Source organism: Thunnus maccoyii, chromosome 13 (assembly GCF_910596095.1).
Source record: "Thunnus maccoyii chromosome 13, fThuMac1.1, whole genome shotgun sequence".
Lineage (NCBI taxonomy): Eukaryota > Metazoa > Chordata > Actinopteri > Scombriformes > Scombridae > Thunnus > Thunnus maccoyii.
The window spans coordinates 22,599,465-22,624,554 of NC_056545.1; the positions used below are offsets into that span (position 1 = coordinate 22,599,465).

General features: G+C 37.3%; 1 protein-coding gene across 1 annotated transcript; it reads right to left on the reverse strand.

Annotated features, from left to right (window-relative positions):
* Positions 1–40: 40 nt before the first annotated feature.
* ar (androgen receptor) lies at positions 41–24,819 on the reverse strand. The gene is made up of 8 exons (XM_042430395.1): positions 23,551–24,819; positions 18,262–18,413; positions 17,938–18,054; positions 11,799–12,077; positions 10,028–10,172; positions 5,696–5,826; positions 5,434–5,585; positions 41–3,538 (listed from the first exon to the last, which is right to left on the reverse strand). The coding sequence occupies exons 1-8, from the start codon at positions 24,624–24,626 to the stop codon at positions 3,380–3,382; spliced, it is 2,211 nt and encodes a 736-aa protein (XP_042286329.1). The 5' UTR covers positions 24,627–24,819; the 3' UTR covers positions 41–3,379.
* Between the last annotated feature and the right edge of the window lie 271 nt (positions 24,820–25,090).

Below are 25,090 nucleotides of genomic sequence, written 5' to 3' on the forward strand. Positions count from 1 at the left end.
AATAGCTTGAACAAGCAAACAAATTCGAACAAATTCTATCTTGAGTGTCAGAATTATTTTAATTGCCTTCAAAAGATGATGCAGCTTTACACCTTTGAAAAACATACATATTGAAAAACACACAGGTCACAAAAGGTATAAATCATACAAGAGATGACTTTAAAAGTCAAGTGTTCGGACACTAAAACAGACATTGAACTAATCAATATATACAGTTACTGGAGCATGTACAAAGAATCAGGTTAATATGCAGTACATTGGGCACATACCAGCTACTGTCCATTGACATTATACAAACACTGTAGGCTAGTGTGATGAAATCATTAGTATTAAAAATGTACAGGGCATCTACATGTAGGTGGCTCATTGAGGTGTGAGATCCACTGGTAAAACCTTCACCCCCCCCTCCTTGTGAAATGCATAATAAAGCTACAACAGCATAAAAAAACATCAATTTGAAGGATAAAGAGTAACAATCTTACAGTGCATTCAGGAAATGTAAGAAGGAATTCTGAAATTCAGATTTTTTTTAATTTGATCAAAACTTCTGATAAATACTGAAGCTCTGAATCTTTTTTACTGTTTTTGAAAATGTAAAATATGTAATCTGGGTTCCTGTTTAAGGCTCCCTAAAATGACAGCAGACACATTTATTGAAAAGTCAGTCAAGATGAAGACATGAGGACATGCATTTGTGCAGATGAAGTCAATTTTATGAAGGAATCTGTTACAAAAAACTGAAACTGACTGTCACAGTCAACATATAACTGTACACTGTATAACAAAATGTTATCATGCTGTCTGATGATGACACCATCAGTCAGTATTCAATAAACAGGTAATTAGAGAGATACATGGACGTCCATGCATTGCTTTCTGTAAAGCTTAAAGTCAGAAGTACAAATACAGTCTTACAAACACATGATGCATGCATCGACAAGCTTTTCAAAGAAATGTGGAATTGTTAAAAAAGTGTTGAATTTACAGAGTTATAAAACTTTTTTTTTTTTTAATTACTGAACGGTGCGGAATAAACCACAGAAGTTAATTTGAAGTTTTGTTTTTGTTGGATTATGATAAACACAGAGCAGCTGGACTGAGAGAAAGTATGCTCTACAATTTTAGGTCAATCGGTCACCTACTGAAAGTAGAGCACTATTTCAGTCTAAATTAAACACTGCATCATGTAGACCAAGTTGTATGTACAAAGTGCCTTATGTTTCCCCCCTTGATTGATGCAAAAACTCACAGATGCGTCCAACTCAATGAATTAATACTATTCAACAGTTTTGCTCAAGTGTCTGTGATCAGTTATCTTCAAGGCATTCCATAGATTTTTCCTCGGTTTTTATCTCTGAGGTTTGGTGGTCAAGGACTTTCACATTGTACATCTGAAGCCCGTCCAGTTTTGAGTTGGTTGTAAGTTTCTATTTGTTGTCCTGCTGTAACATTTCTGCTTCTGAGATCTCTGGCAGTCTGAATCAAGTCTTCACTCAGCGTTTGCCTGTATTTGGTGCCATCTTTTCTTCCTTGTGTCCGTACAAGTTTTTCACTCAAACACAAATTCAAGCTGTGACGCGGTAAATGCAAAAATAATCTGATGGGAGGGTTCAATATTTTCTAAAGGCATTATATCTAAATAGACATGCAGCAAAGGACACAATATTTCTGTGGTGAGATTAGTTGCATTATCAGTTTGAATTTCCATGCCACATTCACCAAAAATGAGTTACCTTTGTATTGGATTGTAAAGTTATCTTAATATTTAATTATAGTTTCTAAGAAAAACTGAGTGTGAAGCTATGCAGAGGAATAGTAAAGTATAAATACTTCTTAACAAACATCCAATTTTCTCTAACTTCACTTATGCCAAGTACCTGTTTTAACAAGTTACCCCACTGCATATAAGTTAATGCTTTAAAATGAATAACACCAAGACCAGTAGCTCTCTACACATTTGCTGCCAACCTGGTGAGAAAAGTTTTTAAGTGCAGACCAGTGACAATGAGCATGCAGTGTATTCTGTGGACGCGGTCATTTTGATTTGAAGTTAATACTGCATGAACACAGTCTGGGATATACAGTTTTTATTGCCAAATAGTCAAATAGTGAAAAACTAATATACTACAACTGCCTCCGACTTCTGAAACACTGTAATTCCTAAAGCAACACTTTGAATTGAGTATAAACTAACGACCTAAAGACGCAGTAAATACAATTGGGAGGGAATTTTCTGCAACTCTGCAACAATGATGTTTAATTAATTATTACATAGTTGCATTTCAATTTCAATAACTACTACTACACTCGATTTTACTTTACTTAGTTTTTTGCATGTTTGTAATTAAGACAGCACATGTCCACACATGGGGCTTTATTCTTAATTACCCACCCGCAGCAATAAAACTGCTACACATTCACTCAACAGGAAAAAGTGTTTTTGGGGCAAATCTAATATTTTAGATTCACAGCACACAAAGTATAATGTTCCACATATATTTTGTGTTTTACAGTTGCAACATGTGACTACCATAACTACACTGATTGTCATAGTAATGACTCAGGCATCTTTACAAGGAAAAGTGACACATTTTAATGTCACACAATGATTTCAGCAGCTTGTTGGCAATGACCTCACTGTTTGATTCTAACTTCTCATATTTTGGTACTTTCTTGTTACACTTCATCAACAGCAACAAAAGAGGTTTATTTACGCTGCCATGAAAAAGTCTGAACAGGCTTTGAGGTTTTGACCTTTACTAAAAAATAATATTAAATCAAATTGTGTGACTTTTTAAAACAAATCTGAGATTTACACATCAAGGCACTTTAGCACTTAAACGCCTCCCAAGTTGTATTTACCATATTAATTTTTACAAGTAGGAACTTAAAAGGTGCAATTATAAAAACAGACTTTGTTAAGTTGATGGGAAACAAGTATTTGTTGTGATTGAATTCCCATCAGCTATTATGGCCATCTCTTGTTTTTTGAAGTTTTCATAAGTACCTTGTCAAGTGTATTTATAATGAAGGTCAGATGCAAAACTTAATGTTTTTAACCCTGCTACTTTTAGGATGCAGTAATATGATTTACAGACTTAGTGTGTATGTAAAGTAGCATCTCTGGGCTGGCTGAAAACACAAACTCTCCACTCAGAGACAGCAGCGCTGTCAACTAGTGATGCACTGGTAAAAGCTTTAACAGTTCAGAACAAACAATCTCAATTATGGCTAAAAGGGGGAAAAAATGCAATAAAATAATGATTACAGGACACGGCTAAGAGCTATTAGATTGAAGATGTAGGGAAACAGTACAAAGCCGTCGTTAAAGTTTATGGAGGCAGCAAAGATGAGTCACTTCTTGATTAAAAAAATCCCTCTATTCGTGAAACAAGATCGGTTTAGCCAAACCTGCCAAGATCTTTGGTACATGTACTGAGATTATTTCTCCGATCATCTCTGGAAAGCTGACCTTCGTGGGGAGTGACTGAGCCTGGACAAAAAGGTCAAATGTAAACTGATGGAGCTTCTTTACAGTCTGAAACAGAAAAAAGAGGGAAAAAAACACAATTAGATGACATCATTTACCACAAGCAGTGTTTTGACAATGGAAACATGACTCATAACTGAAATATAAGGTACACTAAACTAATGCTCTGCCTTAAAACATTTGGATAAAAATTTGAGACATGGATTGCTCTGAATAAATAGTAAACACATTCATTAATATTTTTCTACCCTGAAGTACAGTTATTAGAATTTGAGTTTAGATTTTAAGGTATCAGATTCTGCCCCCACATTGTCCTCCTGTTGGGGGCATGAATACATGTACACACTCAGAGGCGTCATGGCCATTCAAATATCTGAGATCAGATGGCTTTAGAAATTCCATCTTCACAATAGGTGTTTTTAATTAGCCTTATAAATATAGTACATAAATAATTTTTCTGTATGTTTTCATATGTATTTAACTCTGCCTTCTACACACAGACTCCCCCGTCTCTGTTTAGGCTACTTGGTTCCTTCCAGCTAAAAAGCATTATGTAGTCGCAGCGGCACTAGAAGAGCCACTCAGCTGTTGTGTAGAATTATTCCAATTTGCAGTCGTGTTAACCACAGTGTGATGTATGAATAATCAATCCCAGCTCACGCCATAAAACAGTATAACTTTAATGAATTTGTAAATTACTTAGAGATGCAGAATTTCCCTATTTAAAGTGACTTTAGCATCAATGGCTTTAACTACAACCCACAAGTAATTAACATTAGTGTTTGTTTGTTTTCCTTTGCTATTATTAGTAGCTAAAGTATAGTTTTTGTCAAAACAAATTTGCAGAGCTGAAACATGTCTTACAAACAGGGGATGAACATGAAGAGATTTTTTACAGAGTCAAGAGCTAAACAGTAGCTACATGTTTGTGAGCTTTCTTTCCTCAATATTAAATAACCAATGGTGCTGGTTAGTTAGCCATCTAATGTTACCCCTGAGTTTAAAGTTTAAACTTCATTTTAAAGTTTTAAATGCAATATAATGTTAATAGTTGTCATTCATCATAGTTCTAGATAGTTACTGGTGGTGGTTTGAAACAGAAGCCAAAGCAGATAATTACTGGTAACAACCATTGACTGTATTTAAAGATGGATGTTATGACAGCGTCCCAAAAGTGAAGCCAAAACATCTTGATCACCCCCTGGTGGCTGGCTGCAGTATAGGTCATAAGTCCCGCCCCCTCCATGTTAGTGTATGGGACATGATCCAAACTAAAAAATCAAAGTACACATCGAATACATTTTTCCCAAAGATGGTTTCTGTCATTTTAGGTGTTCTTATCATGCTGATGTTTGTCCAGGTTCTCATTTTTCTGATAAGTTTGTTTTTAATTAGTTATTTGAAAATATAAAAAGTGAGTGTTACGTCATGATTGACAGCCACTCTCAAACCTCCGTCATGCGGCTGGACAGTTGAGGGGGTGTGTCCCGCAGGTGGTCATCCTACCACCCAACTCTACTGTGCATTCTCTGGCTCCAAATTAAGTCACACAAGCAAGATGGTAGCTCCCGGAAATTTTGGCTTCACTTTTTTTTTTTTTTTTTTTTTTTTTAAATTGAGAACTTGACATAAACAAACGAACAAGGCCATTTTCATGTCTTACATCAAAAAAACCCTCTGCCTCTGATTGAACAAGAACAAAACCAAATACAAAAATGACATAAAGTCACAAAACTAAATTGAAATACATAATTAACAAATAACAAAACAGAAAACTTTGGCTTCACTTTTGTATAGCGATGGGAAGTGGAGACGCGTCGTCCATATTTATATACAGTCAATGGTAACAACTTGGTTCAGTGTGCCCACTCAAAAAAATGGCCTGCATGATGCCCCTGAACACACATAACACAAGTTAAATCATAAGAAGCAGCACATCTCACCATCTGGAGAGAGTCCAGGAGTCGGGTGAGGTGGTAGAACCTCTGAGAACAATTGGTCGTAATCTGATAGCTGATGAGGCGATCGAGTTCGTTAATGTAGGAGAGACGCAATTCATCGAAGTACTTCTGATTCTTAAGACCCTCAACTGGAACTGGTTAAAACAGAAAACAGTTTTGACTACATGCTTGACAGTTACTGCTATTAACGTCCATTTCTGGAATAAAGTAGTTCTTGTTTTCTGACAGCTGCAGATAAACTTACTAATGCTGAAGAGGAGCAAGGCCTTCATGCAGAGGAACTCCTCCTGGGTGATCTGCAGCAGCACAAACTCCTGTGAAAGGTGCCTCATCCGTATGCAGTGGTCATACATGGTGGAAATGTGCATCCGATGTCTGCAGAGGTAAAAAAAAAAAAGGTCAGGATGAGGTGTGAAGTAATCTGAATGTTCAGATCACAAGCGGTGAGGGATAAATTGCTTTACACACTGGTCATTTATTCTGTAATGAATGACTGCAGAAGAGGGGAGAATGTCAGAGGTTAGATCCATATCTATTAATAGTGTAATGGAGACATTTACAGTGAATTATCTTCATAATGATACAGATCTCTGCTGTGTGACCTTTGACATCTGGAGCAAGCTGTTAAAAACACACAGCTCTGTTACACCACTCCCTTCATTTATCGTTGGTTTTGAAGTTCAGAAAAATGTTTGAGTCATTTATATTTTAACATCATTAGAGGTAATTGGATAGTTCGTGTTCATCATGGCTGAACAATTTCAATTTTCCTTTTATTGAGAAAGAGATACTTTGTAACATATTCCTCTCATGCAGTGAAGATAAAGGTCAAATAAAACATATTTTAGGAATTTGTTTAATACTGGAATTTCACTGATGGCAAACCACAGAAAGGAGCTCAAATTGAAAGAGAAAGAGATATGAAATAGAGCTGACTGTTCTCCATCTCTCATGAAACGGATTCAGAGTTTCCACTATGTATGAATCAAATCAATGTATGTATATAATATACAGGCAGGTATAATCCAGTTATTGGAAAGTTTCTGGAGAAGATAAATGCAAAAGATGTAAAGTACATTAACCGCAGTTTTCCTCCGATTTACGTTGATATTTAGGATAGATAAATCTAACAATTTTTGCAAGGATGGTGATGGAGATTGTATGATGTTGGGGAAATCCAAGTGGTAAAATGGCACCACAGACGGTATTCTGCACTGACACCCACCACCAAACACTGATCAGAACAACTTTACACTGAGCTGATGCACCTGCTTTTGATACGACTTTCAAATCTCCTCATTGATGTCAGCAGATGGATGAACTTTTTGGCTTGAAATTTTATCAACTCAATGTAGAGACACTGGTGACTTCACAGCACAACAAAGCCTTTTTCATCAGATTAAAAAAAAACACACTGCATGCAAAAAGGAAGCTTAATTAAGGCAGTGACACCAAACCTATAAAACCAACATAAATCTAATTTCTGTCAAAAATGATAAAGTACCACTGCTGACATCTATTCTTTCATGTGAAGCCATATCTCTTTATAAAAATTACAGCAAACCAGAGAAATGTACGTATGCCTGGTGTGACTGTAGTGAGGTTTTATGCAGGTGTGGTAAAGGGGGAGTACAGCTCCACTTTTCCTTCAATGATAAAGCCCAACAATCATTCAGTCACTCCTGAAGTCAGTCTTTCATTATGATGACTGCATCAGGGTTTTTACTGCTCTAACTAAAGGACAGCCGTGGCTCAGCAGGAGACAGTGAGAATCATGTTTGAATGATGACAGGGAGCATTTTAAGCCCATTAACAATTTCTGCTCGAATTTCTTTCAAATTGCTTAAATCACCCTCCTTTTCTATTTTATATGGGCTCCACCAGCTGTAATTCAGTCTGACAATTTTGAACTACTGATCCACCACACTTTGGAGAACAACTGAATAAATTATCTTCTGTTAAGATGTCAAACTATAACACTTCACTAACACAAAAGTCCCCCTTTTTAGCATTTATAAGCAGCATATAAACAGTTAATAAATGGTTTACAACACAAATATAAGTGTTCATTAATGTATTTGTCAACAACTATAACCTCTCCTGTCAGTGGAGGCTGGTGTAAAAACAGATAATGAATGACAATACAGTAAAACACAGTTGTAATAATATAAACTACTTGATTTTACAGGAGAAGTTATAATTGTAAACAAACTGTCCATTAAAATACATTTAAAATGACCATATATCTTCTTATAACTACATCATAGTGTTATAAACATTCATTAAATGTTTACACACTTAAAATTTTATACTTGAAGTAAAATGTTACCAGCCTGAATCTCTTAAGTTTCTAAGATGTTGCATTTTGTTTCTAGCAAGGTTTATGGAGAAAAACAGTTTTTCTGTAATCATAATCTGAACATTTCTCTTGTAAGTCCATCAGCTTTATGGAAATTGAACACAAAATTGCTGGAGTGGCCCTTTAATTAACATAACAAATTAATGAGGTCATCCTAAACTAACTGAAATGCTGCAAAATGCATTTTAACAGCAAAATCACCATTTTCTTCCTAGGACTAATGTGTAAATTGTTTCAGCCACTGTCTGTCATATTTCCATTGATAGAAACATCTAACTAATGCATAAAAGAATCTGACTGACTTGCAATTATAACTAAGTCGCTAGCAAACACTGTCCTAATGCACATTTCCATCAGGGAATCACACTTTGATGTGGAAAAACCAGAAAAAAACAAGAACAACACACAGTTACTGGTTATGTGGATGTGTCACTAAAAGATTTGTATGAGCACATAAAAATCTGGTAAATACAGGACATATATTAGAGTTTTTTCTTATTTGAATCGAGGGTCTGAGGACAGAGGATGTTGTATTGCTGCACAGACTGTAAAGCCCCCTGAGGCAAATTTGTGATTTGTGATATTGGGCCATACAAATAAAACTGACTTGACTTGAATTAAACGTAAATAGCTTAATGTACTTGAGCTATTATGTAAGTTGAGTTTTTGTGATTAAGTATCCACTTATGAGTAGTGTCATCAGTGTGAGATACTATAAACTATTCAAGGCCTTTCTTAATTCTCATATTGTCTGACACATGGCTGCATGGATTGTTTGAACAACAACCTTTTTTAAAGCTTTATTTATTCAGTGCTGGTTCGTTGAGCACAAATGCTCTTTTCCAGCGACACCGTGCCTTACACTCACACAGCCATACCTGGAAGCTGCCCGTATGAAACTGAGCAGCTTCAGTTTGGGTTTCGTTGCTCATTCACTTACTCGTCCTGATTTATCCTGCCAGTTTAAGATCAAGCCAGTTTCAAGGCTATTACACTAACCTATTCGTAGTTACATTTTATTCTTATTGTGATTTTCTGCTCAGATGATTCCACAGAGATAGTACTCTAGATATAAGATGATATCAGAAGCTTGAATAAAAACAGAATAAAGCTAGGGACAGGTCTGAAATTAAAGGGCAGATCGATCTGGTTTAAATTTTTTAATCATTTGATAGATTTTCTGGTTAAACATAAGTATCCGACTGTTCTCTTTCTGAATAATGGAAAATCACATTTGTCATGATGGATTTTCTGCCTTTTAATGGAATGATGAATTGATAACTGATCTATTACTGCACAACTGGACCCATTATGACCAAAGCATGAACTGATGTGGCCCAAATCATGATAACACAAGGTTTGGTTTTTCAAAAACTGGACATAATCATAGCTCTATTTTTACAATCAATCATTTCAAAACTTGGTACAAACAGTATTAAACAGCACCAAACCTCTAAAATCCATACATTTTCATATCAGTAAATTGCAATATACTGAATCATGGTAAAGATGGGATAATTATTTGTAAAGCTTCCAATTTCAAACTCATTTGTGGCATTAGTTTGTAGATTCAAATGAATCAGGAATTCTTTATGCATGAATGTATAGTACACATAAAGAATGAATTATATTTTTCTAAAACCATAATATAAAAAAGTACCGTATCCTTTTTGTAAATACTTTTGTTTCTAAAGAAGAGACCATTAATTCTTAGATTAATTTACAGTATCTACGTCCACAAATCTGTGGAAGTTGATGAAGATTTAAGCTGTTATAACCATTAATACTCCTCATTCATATGTGGACAGACCTCACCACTGTTGTCTGTCAAGAGTAATATTCAGATCTGAATCAGTTTCACTCACTATGCTGAGAACTAATGTTCCTCACTTTAATCTCAGACTAACAAAAGATCACCTAAGAAGAAAATTGGATGAACATGGAACTGAAAAGCCAGCGACCATTTCTACTTTACATTTATAAAACTCTGGATACTTCTTAATACTGTGTTTGCGCATCAGCAGGGAAGTAAATGAGGGAAAGATGGAGATGAAGACAGAGAGAAACTGATGTCTGTATTATTTATGACAGCACCAGCTTATTTAATGAGGATTATCTCTATCTTAAATATAATAATGAGCCCAGAATGTTAGTCATCTCCTGATAAAATCGTTTCAGAAAACACGATTGGATTTAAGAAGTCAGAGCTGTACATACTCGTTGAACACAAGATCAGGGGCGAAGTAAAGCATCCTGCCGTTGACGTTCTTATAGGACCTCCATCCCAAGGCAAACACCATCACCCCCATCCATGAATGCTGAATGACAGTCATTTGGTCGTCCACATGGAGATTCCTGAAACCTATAAGGATCTGCATCATAAAATGTGACACAACATGGCATATTTTGCACCAAAAGCATGAATTTTTACTGATACGCCACCCAAAATATTTTGAGTATCAAACAGCTTGTATTAATTGGTTTGTCTCTTATCTCTCACTATCATTTCTCACCTTAAAACACCTAAAACACTGTAACTTGTGGGGTTCCTCAATGACCAATTTTAGGGCCACTACTTTTTTATTTTTTGTATGTTATACCATGGTGGTGTCATCAGGAGGCACAGCATCTCTTTCCACGGCTATCCTTAAAGTGGTTGTGTCTCCTGATGACACATGACCAGTTGATGCTCTTTTTAGATGTATTTTAGATATTAGTGCCATGATGTCACAAAACTTTTTCCTGCTCAACCAGGATAAAACTGAAATTTTACTTATAGTTTCTAAGGTGCAGGAAGAGAAAATCTGGCCACAAAATTAAATTTTGTTGGACAAACCTTGAGCTGACAGGCAAGAAACCTCAGCATTGTCCTTGACTCAGAGTTAAACTTTAAGGCTCTGATGAGGCATGTTACCAAATCTGCTTTTTATCATCTGAAAAATATAGTTAAAGTGCGGCAAGTGTGACACAGAGAGACTAATGCATTCTTTTATATCTAGCAGGCTAGACTATTGTAATACTTTCTATTCTAGTCTACCCAAAAAAGTCACAGCATGAATAATACATAAGAAAATAATGTGCATAAATAGTGCATAAATCAGTCACAGCTGATTACGAACTCTGCTGTTTGAGTGCTGACTAGGACCAGAGGGACAGAACACATTATGCCTGTTTTAAAGGCCTTACATTTGTTGTCAATTTTCTTATAGATTTTTAAAGTCTTTTAACTTAATGTTCTTGCATCATTCGATTTGTCTAACATGCTCTATGTATGAACTAGGACGGTCCCTCGCGTTCTCTGGCATGAGTGCTTTAGTTTTTCCTCAGCACATGACAAAAACTTTACGTTTTTATGCTCCGAGCTGTTCCAACGGCATGCCTTAGGACCTGAAAGCAGCTGAATGTGCAGATATGTTTAAAAGTAATCTTATAACCCACCTCTTAAGCTCGGCTTTTGATTAGAATGTTTTATGACCAACTGAAAGCCCAGTGGACGCTACCTGCTCAGCACCAAACAGCACACAAAGTTTCCAACCTGCTGGTGAACATAGTGGAGCATTTAGCAGCTAATGAGCCAAATATTTCTCTTAGGATTTAGTGGACTCCAAAACAGAGCTAAAAGGAGAGTGAATACTGGATGTGAGTTAATCAGGTGGACACAAATACAAATCTAAATGAATGGTAATGTTGCTCCATGTCTGCTGGATATGTAAATATGTTTGCTAAAAAGTTTGCCACATCATCTTTAAAGGTAAAAATATGTCAGTGTTGTGTTTCCTTGCCTAAAGCTTGTTTTCGCTGCCTGTAAATGGCCAAAAAATCAGTTAATGCAGGTTTAAAATTATAACATTTTTTTGTTAACTTATCGCAAAACTGCCTTTTGAAAGTGAGATGATAAAATGATGATGATGAAATAATACAACATACACCAATTGCTACATAAATAAGCTCATTAACACTGCTTAAAAAACCTCCTCCAGTGTCACACCTGGCAATCCTTTTGCCCATTTGACCACTTTGACCAGTTGTCTCTCTCCAAGCTCGTTGAGACTGGTGAGCAGGTTGGAAGCTGAGTCGGGTTGGCCGTAATCATGTCCTGCATTCACCACCTCGGGCTCAATGGACTCCAGGATGTTGAGGAAGACCAGCTGGGAATTGAAGCTCAGGCTCGATTTAGGAGAGATATTCTGGACAGCCTCTGTAGGTTCTTGAACGTGATGTTCCTCTTCAGGGTTTTTCTGTTGACCAATCTTCTTTAATTTGCGTGCTGCAACAAACAAACAAAACCAACGTGCTTATTATTGTTTCTGGTATTTTCTCACACAGCAAGCTACAAGTCAGACACCACCTGACCTGCATGTCTTTGGCACATGACACAAAATTACATAAAACCTGGGATAAATATGTAGTCTCCTCAGTTCAAGTTTGACACATCTGATTGATTTTGACTGATGAATCCAGCTGTCCTTACTCTAGGGATTTGTGTCTGCAGCCATCCAACATGATGGATTTTCTGCCTTTGATTTCAAAATCTCTCACTGCACAATTGCACCATTACAGCTAAATGCGGTATGAGGAATGAAGAGACAACGCTCCAGTGATGATACCACTCACAATCATAGATCGTGCAAACACTGTATTTACGCGCACTGGACTTTTGATTTAAAATCAATAAATGACATCCTTTCAAGCTGTCATTACTAAGAGAGATCTAAACATATACATGCTGTGGTTAAATGTTTTGAACATTGGAGGAAAACCGTCCAAATCATCAGGAGAAACTACTTTGCCGAGAATTACTTTCTAAATCGTCTGCAACTGTGGTTTTTAAGTAACCTTTTAAGGGAAATATCAATTTTACCCAGACTGATCTAATAGCTTTAAAGAGATTGAATCATATTGCATTTGAAAGAAAAATCTTCTGAACAGATGAGCCTCATCTGGCGGAAAGGCCTGGTCATCATGTGTGAGTCCTTGCCGGTGTAGATGTATAAATGATTTTTTTCCCCGTTATTACATTTTTTCCTCCAAGGAAGGTTTTGTTGCCTGAGTGTTTCAAATATATACTCAAACTACAAAACTCACTAAATCTTTCTGTTTTGCATTACAATTGTGTTTCCTTATGCACAAAAAGCATATAAGAAGTCAACGAAATCCCCAAAACAACAAATAGAAAAACAACAAAAAAAACCTACTTGCTCATCCTGGGCAATGACAACGCTGCAATTTCTTTCTCCAAAAATGCTGAAAACCCTGAGACAGCTGCTCCATATGACAACCTGCACTTACAAACTAAATTGGTGCAGCATCTTTGACTCAGTGGAGTAGGCTGCCATGTAAAGTAAGCAGCGATACAATCAGAATGGAATAATTATACTCTGCTAAACAGCTGCCAAATACATTATGTTCAGTTCTTTAAGACAACCAACCATTCACTATGATAAGTCTCTGACTGTTTTCTTTCCACAAGTAATAGACCTGCGAACAGTTCAGCTTCAGCTCAGCCTGTTATTTCAGAATGACAGCTGTGCTGGAGTGAGACTGACAAATACAAACTGGTACAATGTGCTGAGTCCATTAGAACAGACACTTCTGTTGTTCAGTTTGCGTATACAACTTCCTCTATTAAAATGGTCATGATCTAATTCATTTGACTATATATCTAGTTTTAGCTTTGGAAGGGTTAAAAAATATAAAATATCAGGCAAAATATTATTTCTTTAATCCATTTTCTCTCTGTTGACTGACAGTAATCGTCACGCAATTGCCTCTTGCAGCTTCTGTGTAGAGAAAGTCTCATTAAAACTGCAGCCTGGCTTTTCAGTTCAGTTTGATCAATATTGACTTGCCAGTTATAGACACGACTTAAGTCTCTATCAAAAGTAGCAGGGTTGAAAGCAAATTGCAGATTATATAAGAAATATAATTTGCAAGTAATTCTGATCCGATAACAAACATTTGAGAAAAAAATTGTTAATTAAAAATTCCTCCCGGGGATTCTCAACCGTGACACAGGCAGGCATCTGATCTTTGCAGAGTACAGTGTAAATAGGTTGGGTTGAGCTAACCTTAAGATTCCCCTTCAGTTGAAGCCAATACAAACAGGAGACATCCAAATGATGGATTCAAGCATTGTCTTTGTTACGCACTCCAAAGGAGCAATTAATTAGCCAAGATGTTGTCAACTGTCAGTATTAAGAGTTGGGATATGTCGTTTGACCAGCACACAGCTGTGGCGTCATTACCACCCTTGTTTCCAGCTAAAACTGACCTCCAGTGAACAAGCTGCAGACTTATCTATTGCAAACCCATTTTCCCTCAAATCAAATTGAACATGTGGATTTTTTTGGTCATTTTCTGCTCATTGCACTCACATTTTTGGTCCACTTTCTTCTATGCCCAATCTCATCATCATTATAATCACGGTATTTATCTTAAGTATCTTTTTAGGTGGCCAGGTGCAAGCTTGATTGGACAAAAACATGGAGATCAGTTTAACACTTTTTCCTCCTTTTTTTTTTGTTACATATGCCTTTTCAGACCCTCTTTTACTCTTGCTTCGGTCTCCAGATTGTAGATGTCATTATATTATTAGCTCACCAATTTAAACTGTGTTTCTGAAAGGGTGTGCAGGACCAAAAGGAAGAAGGAGTGAAAGAAGGCGGCAAAACTTTTTCACACAGGCACCTGTCACTTACGACCTCACACTTCCCATTACTTTCTAGCTGTCCAGTGGTTGTTACCCAATCAGGTACAAGCCACATAAAGACTCAAATCTTAAGTTTTTCCAATAAAATAAGATAATTGTTAAATGAACTTATATGATCTGTAACCAATAAAAGTGGGTAGCACTACATTAGAGCTCTGTATAACAAGGTGATAATGGGGTAATACCTTGATGATAAAAGTGTAATAATAACAGAGATAATCCTTTCAATACTAAGGTTTAGTTTAAATAAAATCTTATGATATTTTCTTATAATCAGAACTGGAAAATGCAAAAAAAGATTTAATTTGAATTTATAGTACTGTGCACTAAACAACTAAGGGCAGGATATTTACTGGGAAACAGTATACAGCATATGGTAGTTTCTCTGTTGCACCATCTGTTACTTAATTCTAATGAAAAGCATCTGCTCTTAATTATGATTATACTCTGTTAAACAAAACATAAACAGCTGATGTTTGTGCATGTTTTCCAGCTGTTTTGACTGTACTCTAAGCCGATTATTATACTTTTATTATACCATTACCTTGTTATTATTGACATTCTCTCCTCTCCCTCATTACTTTGTGATATTTTCCAAGATATTAAACCAACATTACATGTTATTGCCGCTATAATACAACAGTATGGTCCCCTCATTGCTGTGTGTTCAGACAGAACACACATTTTGACTTGTTACAGCTGTAAAATGGCTCCATTCCTTTAATTGTCCCAGTAAACCATGTCAGTGAGTGAACAATACCAGAGGCCTGGAACTGGCTCACCTAAACTGATGGTATTAACGTTATTAATTCCACCTGTGTTCTTCCTGCTTTCACAAGTCTGCCATGAAAAGGGTTGATTCACCAGGGGTGGAGCGAATTGACATGAAGATGATTCAACTTGAAAATATTTCAATTTGAGTGAAAAATGTGCGCATATCTGTTTCCCAGGACTTTATGAATCTGCATTATAAAAGTACAGAGACAAGAGGAAAAAGGAGAGAGACTGGAAGGCAATACGGATGTTTAATAACGTTTCTGGTGAGCTCTGAGTTCAGTCACGCACACAGGTGCTATCTTACAGCTAACGTACAGTTGGCTGTTTTGGGAGATTAAACATTTTATTAGAGATTGAAGCAAGGTGAACATTTGCTTTTCTTTATGTCTTAACACACATTTGGCCTGTTTTTTCAAGCCTGTTGTTATCAAGACCCCATTATTACCTTGTTATTAGTGAGCTGTAATACAAAGTGCTATCCCAAAGCAGGTTGAAGCGCTCCTTGCTGCCTTTTTGGGGGCATGACGAACTGAGAAGAGACTCTGTGACAGACAAGTACAGGTTGCAGGAAACAGAGCCTCCACCTGGTTTAAGAATACTTCAGTCATAGGAGGCAGCTATTGAGATGGATGAACTATTTACATAGTTATATACTAAAAAAAAAAAAGCAATCTGGAAACTCTACCCTACAATTAGTAGTTATGGAAGAACAACCTGTCCTTTTTTCGGTAAGTCAAAACAAATCTATCCACTGAACTGTAGCTGTAGTTGAGGAGCGGTGGTCATTAATTCAAGAGATTTCATCATTTCATGTGGTGAACTTTACTGACTGTATAATATTACAAATATAAAACAAATAAAACCTTTTTGAAATAAGTAATTTATTTAATCTGGCAATAGACATCACTACACTGTTTTTTTTCCATTAAGAAATTGGAGAAGAACGGTAGATTGTATAAATCATTGAATTAAAAAAGTTAAACTCTCACTTGCTGGCAGTGAAACGGTACTTGAAGTTGCTTTTGATGAATGTCCAGAGTGTTAACTTTGGGTTGGGGACACAACTTGTTCTGGCAGCTTTGTGAAAGTCGGTGTTTGAGGTCGTAAATTGTAAAAGGTTTTTTAACTGTTACGACACTGTTGATCCGACACCGTTTTAATTCATTCAGCAGCTGAGGAGCTAAACATCACTATAGGATGGTTAGTGAATGAAGATAGCTTGGAGGAGTTGCGACCTGTACAAACACTACTGTAGCAGTATTAAAGTTATAGAAAGCATCACATTAATCTAAATACAGTATGGATATAGGGGTACAGTATATGTACAGTATATGTGCATTTGCATTTCAACACAAGAAATCTAAATACAGCTGAGCCTTCGTCAGCTCTCTGCAAAATGAGATTGCTGTCATGGTTTGGTAAAAAGTAAACTCCCTGCTCCGCTTCTATTTGGAGATGTAAATAAGATTCCAGGAATAATATGGAATTCAAATGATCGAAATGAAACCTTCAAGCAATTTAAAATAACTATGCTTCTCAATACTGAACAGATGTCAACTCAAAAGACTCAACAAAATCAATTTTAGCTGGTAATCAAAGATTCAGAGATTTCCCGCATATCGCTTCTCTCTTCGGACTTTCCAAACTATACGGAGTGAAACAAATAACAGATATGATATCATGATACAAATTTTATTATTTAATTGCAAATACATTTGTAATTGTGTAATAAATGAATCTAAATCCAATTAGTTGAATCAGAAATCTTCTTTTTTATCACTATTTCATTGCTTCAAAGTACATTTGGAGGAAAAACCTCGGGGATAATAAGACCAAATGTATAATTTTTTTGCCTCCACCTCTACAAATTATTGTCATAAATTTTCCTGTGAAATGCCGCGAGTGAATTACATGTCTATGATGAGAACATGAGTGAAAGGAGGCTCCTTTTAGCCACAACTAGAAAAGGTGTGCCTTTTTACTGACAATCACAGCATTAGATCACATTTTCCCTCCATGGGTTTGTCAGTGACTGGTGGCAAAATTACCAGCATGTCTGCTGCTTTAATTCACATGTCTCATGTGAGCTTTGTGCCTCCAGTACAATTTTCACCGTTACCAGAATGAGAAAATGGAAGAGAGTGAAAATTGAACACAAGACAAAAATTAGTCCACTACATGTCAATCTTTACAGCCTAATAAGACGAACAGGTCTGGGTGACAGTAAGGAGCAGTGAATGGAATAGGTCTAAATTGCATGGCAGCTCAGTCAGGGGCTTGATTATCAGTAACATCCCCTATTGTGATGATGCTGCAATTGAAGAGAGCCAGCTAAGATGTGCCGTGTGGAGAGAATAAAGTACTTGGTCTTGGGAAACCATTAATATTTTCACTTTTACAACTTCACTTTCTCTGTAGTGTGCTTTGTTCATATAGTATGTAGCGCACCGTGATTATTATAGTCTATACTGTATAAATGTATATATTTAATGTGTAATCACACCGTACACATCCTGTATGTCTGAAGATCGCTGATAAGCCCACAGAATAAGATAGTTAGAGGCTGTTATGAACAGCAGTGATAAAATAAACAACAATTGTTTCTTTTTACAGCAGCTTTTAGTACGTTAATCCATCCTACCTCCTAGAGTCATCCCAGCTTCAAAACACTTCCTCAGCCGACAAGACGGGCAATTCTTTCTTCGTAGCTTGTCAATAGTGCAGTCATTTTTGCTTGCGCAAAGGTATCTCTGTTTGCCTACACAGACAGAGGAGAAACTTTTGGTTACTTGTAGGTAAATAATCATTGAGTGATGGAAAATGTAAAACTGGATGTAAAAAAATCTGTATACATCATGGTATAGCTGTTGAATACTGCCATCAAAGTGGGAAAAATATCTATATATGTATATGTATACAATCACTAACCCTAACTCAGAACCCAAGTTTGACCTTTTAGCCTTACCTTCTGCAGCTCTTTTGAAGAAAACCTTGCAGCTGCCACAGGTGAGTGCACCGTAATGGCAGCCAGATGCCTCGTCAGAACAGATCAGGCATGTCCTCTGCGGTGGGAAGAAGAACTCCATTGGGAACATGTGCTCTCTGCCGGCCTCAAACCTGCAGTCAAACATCAAACAGGAATTTTATAGACCATGAACAGCTACAGGAGAGTTTTGAAAGAGGCCATATATGATTAAACACGTTGCTGATCTTCTATGACTGACATTTGATCGCTTTGGTATTTCTATGATATCATCATTTATCTCTATTAGAACCCTTTGTTGGTGTGCTCTAGCTTGGTGGTATCAACTGGGTCACTGCACAGTATTTTATTATTCATTGCTTTGGTATTTCACCAGTTTTCAACATTTTTTTATTCTGTTGCTTTATTATCTTGTGAAACTAACAGCCCCTTTGGAACAAATAAAGCTGAGCCTTGAAGTCATATACTGGAGCAGGTCCATAATTGCTTTTAAATTGTTAAAAACTGTCGAAACTGTAGCCACAAATCGCTGGTCACTTCTCAGAGCAATGTGCCAGCCTTTTAGTGTGTGCTTTAAGGAGTGCAGAGAGCGTGATGACAGGATGGTGTGGGAAAGATTTGAGGGGGGGTTGATGGGGGGCACAATGAGCGCCAAGCTTCAGCCTTGAACACAGAGAGATTGGAAAAGGCTCAGACACAACGTTGCCTGAGTGACGTGCATCTTAGATATCAAGGTTTGGTGTAAAAGAGACAAGGATGAAGCTTAACTAAAGAACCTTCACTGTGTCCTCATTGATTTTAGGTGACAATGGAGAAAAAGTGAATTCAGGCAAATAGAGAAACTGAAATTACAAGACCAAATAAAAGTCTATTACAATAAACATTTTGCAACTAGTATCTCTCAATATTATCAAACTATGAGACTATCTTAAATTTAGTTTCACTCATGATAGTAATAGGTTATGGAGCCTGTAGTCAGACTTTAAGTCTTTGAGTAGAGCAAGATCAGGGCTGTGATTAAAATGAGAGAGCAGTTTAAACAATGAGCGTTGAGGTAATGAATTTTGACGAGAGAAATATAGTCTGAGATCCATCAGAAATAAATGTGAAACATATGCATGTCAAGATCAGTAAGCCGACAATATCAACAAAGGCAACTGCAAATAATCCCCAATGCAGCTGGTAGAGTACACTTGTTATGAGTGAGCGAGATACGTTCACGGTTTTAACCCTGACCTGATTAAAACGTTCCTTCCTATTGTGAATAATTGTGCATATCCTACCCCTCTCCCTTTTTTATTTTTTAATTTTTGGAATAACGTACTGCTGCAGATTTTCCCTGGGCTTAAATAGAGAGTAATGGAGCAGTTGTCTAGGCTGACACAAATCACATAAATCTTGTTCTTGAAAACTTTTTTTGTTTTGGCAAAATGATGTTTACTGACTTCATATCTACAACTTATCCACTAAACCCTGATAGAAAGTGTGGTTGATGACCTTTTTCTAGTATAAAAAGGATGTTAGTGTTACTTTCCACTTTTTCAGAAAAAGAAATCATCAGTATTATTCATAAACAGTTGTCCCAGTAAACTGTATTTTCAGTCCAGTACAGAGGCTCAAGAGTAGAGCTTTCAGTACAATACAGCTTTTTGAAATTGTGCTATAAATATAAAATATACATGCTCAACTTTATAATGTATCGATCAAAATACAAAAGCCATAGAACAGACTAGAGAACAGCAAAAGGTGAACGAAGCGTATAAAAGTGCTGCAATTAAAGCTTGAAATCAGCCAGGACAGACTTTCAGTGTCTATTGTTATTCATTCCAAGTTGCAGAGAACAAGAAAACAGTTTGTCAAGTGAGGTATTTATGTGTGGAGTACTTAAAACTACGCAGGCCTGTGACCTGGAGGCATGCAGATATGAAAGATACTAGTGGAGCTTTACAGATGGATGGTTGTCTGACTACAAATGTATACCTTTATAACACTTTTAAAACTTGCTTTTAAATTCTCTGTCAGGGCTTGAGATGAAAATAAACATTTGTTCTTACTTTTCAACATGTGTGGTTAAAATAAGCATTTTATTAGATAGACACTGGCTTAAATCCTGATTATTCTGTCAAATTGAATTGGATTGATTGCATTTGAATTAGGTATTCTAGCTGATTTGTATTAAAGTATTAAATATTTTCAATAAAGCGTGACAATATTCATGTGCACTCACACCCATGAAATGTCAAGAGACACTGTATACTGCATTTTTGACAGTAATTATTGTATTGCAAAAATCTAAATACATCAAATCCACAAGACAAAAGTAACAAAACACACATTTCCTACGGATACACTTTTGCCATTTTATTTTATATTATACTGTACTGAACCAATATTTTATGTGAAACATTAATATTCTCCACTATTTTTTTAAGTTACAAAAAAACCCTGATCTTCAGTATTTTATTGTTTTCTAATCTTTAAGGTCAATAAAATCTGATTTCTTACGTTGTCTATGCACAGTGCTTTGATTAACATAACAGAGGAGCAGAATATTCATACTTATGTTGTTTTGTGTTTATTATGCTGCAGTAGATTACCGTTATTTTTCTATGATGCTGCATGGGCCAGTCCCATGACTGTGCATGAGGGTGCATTGCACATATACATATCAATTAACTCTTTGAAATAACCTCTTTCTTGCATAGAGATGCCGCTGCTTGTTTCGGGTGATTTGATTTAAATTTGTCAGCCTTGTTTCACATTATTATCATTTGATAGAATAATTTGTGTCTATGAAAATTTTGAAGTAAGCTTAAGAGCCACGAAACTAAACGGTGAAATAGTTTTCACTCATTTCTGAGGTTATGGGATGCAGATTAGCTCAGACATACAGGCTGGTTAAGCATGGGAGATGTAGATCCTAAAGTCCAAATCTTAGTCATACAGAGTCCACTTCTCACTCTGCTTTCTTCTGTAAAAATCCTTAAATCTGCTTGGCTGTTAAAGACAAACTTACAGTATCACTAATGTGTGTTTGTGAGTGTTTCATTAAAATGTGCTGTAAGTTGGTGTTGAGATATTTAGTATGAAGTAAGAGCAGCATCCTATGTCACCAAGCAAGTCACATTAAAATCTTTTCAGTAGAACAACTGCAGGAAATGACTTCTCTTTCTAGGATTTGAATCCTGACGTCTTTACTGGTGCAAAGCAGGAAAATATAAACAAGAAATTGTAAAGAAAGAAGCAAAGAAAGAAGAGTGAGGAAAAAAAGAGAAGGGGAAAAAAACTAAATTATGAACAGATAAAAATTATTCCAAGTAAGAGTTTTGAGGAAATGTTTAGTTCTGTAAATGCCCGAATGTGGCCTTTGACAGTTAAATACAACATGTGTCCCAAACAAATAAAAAACATTCCCCCTTTATCAGATGGCATTGTACTCTGTAGCGAACTATACTGAAGTTCACTCAGACTATAGGTGAAACTGCAACATATGTATCAACTGCACTGTATTTTTTATGCAAATAATTTAGAGGCACAAATTCTTACAACTAGGGTCTCATTCAGCAGCAGAAACAAGAGGCGAAGTGAAAGGTGCTCATTTCAGGAATATCTAAATGAAGGGCTAGTAGACTTTTTATCTATCTGTCTATTTAAAATAAATCAAAGAAAAGTTGTTTCGTCTGATTTCTCTGACTTATTATTGTGAGGCTTATTTGCACTCCTTTAGCATTCTCTGTGATGCGCCCTGTTTGAATCAGTTAAAAAAAAGGATATAGTTAAAAACTCTAAATGAAAAAATGTGGAACAAAATCAAGACAGCTGAATGATATGTTATACACAGCACGGAAGGGACTAACTCAGACTCAGATTATGGAAATGCAAATCTGTGGAGCCATCTTTCTGGATAACTTGCTGCGTAAAACTTAAATAAGGAGCAGGACCTGATCAAAAACCTGCTCTGAGTTTTACTCTGTAACATGGAACAAGCTTGAGGACTTGAGTTGATAACAAGAAGAGAGTTAGATCTCCCAGCCCTCCAAGGTCTTGTGCAGTTGGGGGCGTCCTGTGGGCTCATTAGTCTAAACTGTATATAACCTCCATGTACCTTGTCTGAGCTCTGGCTGAGGGAGACCTCTGTCACAGATTATTCTCCTCTCTATTTCCATGTTTCCTGTCGCCCTCTACAGTCAAAATAGTCACTAAAGGCAAATTGCTATGAAAATAAGGCAAATGCAAAGTAAGTTTAAAGTTCTATTTCCTCTCCATTCAAAGCAGATAGTTAGCTCAGTAAAGGTTGGTCAGACCATGCTGTCACACTTCTATGTGTTTCTCAGTGGAGACGGGAGGAGGAGCAGCTCCTTGTTTGGGATTTTGCATCTGGTTACTGCTCTCATGTTTAAGACCACCACTGATTCCTGTTTCCTCTATATTCTTGGCTTATGTAATTCTGGTCTAGTAAATCATTGTGCACACAAAATTGCGGCGGATGTATTGAGCTCAGCTCTAGTAGCCAGAGACGCTGGTGTCAGACAGTGCTGTCAGTCATTCACCAGCCCAGAGTTGAAGAAAGGGCATGATGACGACAGCTGCATGAGACCTCGCTCTGGTGTCCACAGCGTACAATGTGGCTGCCAGTCAGCATGTCCACTTTGTGTCCTTTGTACTCCTGGAGGCCAAACTCAGACTCAGGAGACGATGCAAAGGTGACAATACAAAGTTAAAACGGCTTGAGTTAAATTTAATAACCTGACACTAAAAAAGCACGAGGAACCTTTGGAAAGATTTGTAAAATTACCAGAACTTTCCACAATTACTTCCCCTTTTATCAAAATAATTAATCCAACAAATTCAATGATATGAAAACTATATTACACTTAAAAAGCAAAGGGAAAGAACACTTTTCAGTGATACATATTTTCTCATTGCATTAAGAAATAGTTGCAGACCTGTTGAAGAATAAAATCACACTTTCATGTGTTCAAACAGATGTTGAGCAGATGCCACAGACAGAGCACTGAAGACAATTTGTTTTGTTTTCTGAAGGCCAAACAAGTACAAAGATGTGGAGCAGGACATTAAATAATAGTTTTTGTTCTTCAACAGAAATGTATGGATTTGATGTATATAAATCATTGCAGATATTATTATCCTATTATGCTTTTACGGTGTTGAAATTCATGACGCGTATCTTTATAATTATTATTATTATTATTATTATTATTATTATTATTATTATTATTGTTATTATTATTATTATTATTATTATTTTACCTGGTGTCGTTGTAGGCGACATCCAGCCATTCACCGACTTCGGTCTTGATGTAGCTGCTGTTGGGACAGGGCGGCCTCAGCATCCCGCCTGGGTACCACTGCTCAGGACGCACGGCGCGCCTCTCGTATGGATTACATATGAGCGCGGTGCTCGCTGCTGAGCTGTGTGCGTTCATGCGCTGCCTCGATCCCCAAAGCTGAGAGTTGTACTTCTCGTTAAATGTGTAATTACTGCCCCACAACGCCCCGGCAGATTCACCGCTCATGTCTTCTGATTTCACTTTAACACCGTATTGCTCCGGCTGATAACCGCAGAAATTGTGCTCCATGGCTTCCCCGAAGTCTGTCGCTTCTTCGGGGGGCTTGTAGACTCTGCACGGCCTCTCGAGGTTGAAGTGCTCCAGGTTGTCTGGCACTGATGGGGCATAAACTGTGTCTAGATGATCTATCTCTTTAGAAGTTATGTCATCAGCCTCGCACAGTGTGAAGTTTTGCTCATCCACAGATGTCCGAGTCTCTGAACTTTTGAACATTTCCACCAGTTGCTTCTGGTCATCTCGCTCCGAGCACCTGTACTTTGCAACAGCAGCGAGGGTTTCGGGACAGCTCAGAGGGACGGAACCGACTCCGAATAATCCTGACATTTGGTCATTTGCGACAGATGGGGGGACAGCAGAGTCCATGTCACTGGTGTCGTTGTACTCCAGGGTCAGTCCCAGCGACACGGACACGGCTTTGCAGAGCTCCCTGGCTGTTTCTGAGATTGTGGCGCAGGCAGAAACTGAGCGGCTGTCGCCCACACGGCAGTCAGCGTTTAACGACTCCTCCTGAGGAGCAGCACCTGTTTGACAGCACTGTTTTTCCATGTCACAGACTGGCGGATCAGTGTGCACGAATCCGTAAATAGTTGCGACCGCATTGTCGGCACCGTTTCCTGTTAAGTTTTTGGTGAAATAGAAGCGACTTTCTTCAGTTTTTTGCGTCATGCTGGGAGCGCTCACAGCGTCGCCTGGTCTTATTTTCTCCCCCCCTGGACTAATTTTGCTACAAGGCAACTGTCTGTTAGTTTGGCTCATTTCCCAGAAAGTGTTTACTTGACCAGGAGACCGAACTTTGCACGACCAAAAGTCTCCACGGGTCTCAGTAATTGTTGCTGCTCAGCCCAACTCTCACGTTGTGAAAAACGTTTTGGTAAATGTCCTGGGAGAGATACAGGAGTCAGAAACTCCTCCTAAACTGGGATCTTGACAGTCAGAGGCGCTCAGCTTCACTTTGATTCAAACTGAATGCAGGAAAGGACTTTAGTATCTATAAAACATCGCACTCCCCCTAACTGACATCAAATCAGGGCGTTGAATGATTAATTTGGCATTTTAACATTTTTAAAGCTTGCACAGAAGAGAGACGTGAGCTTATTATTAAACTAAAATGTGTGTCATGTCCAGGACCGGCTCTAGACAACAGGGGGCCCTAGGCAAGATTTTCTGTGGGGGCCCTCCTTACTTTGCCTGGAGCTGAGAACTATGATATATATAAGTAT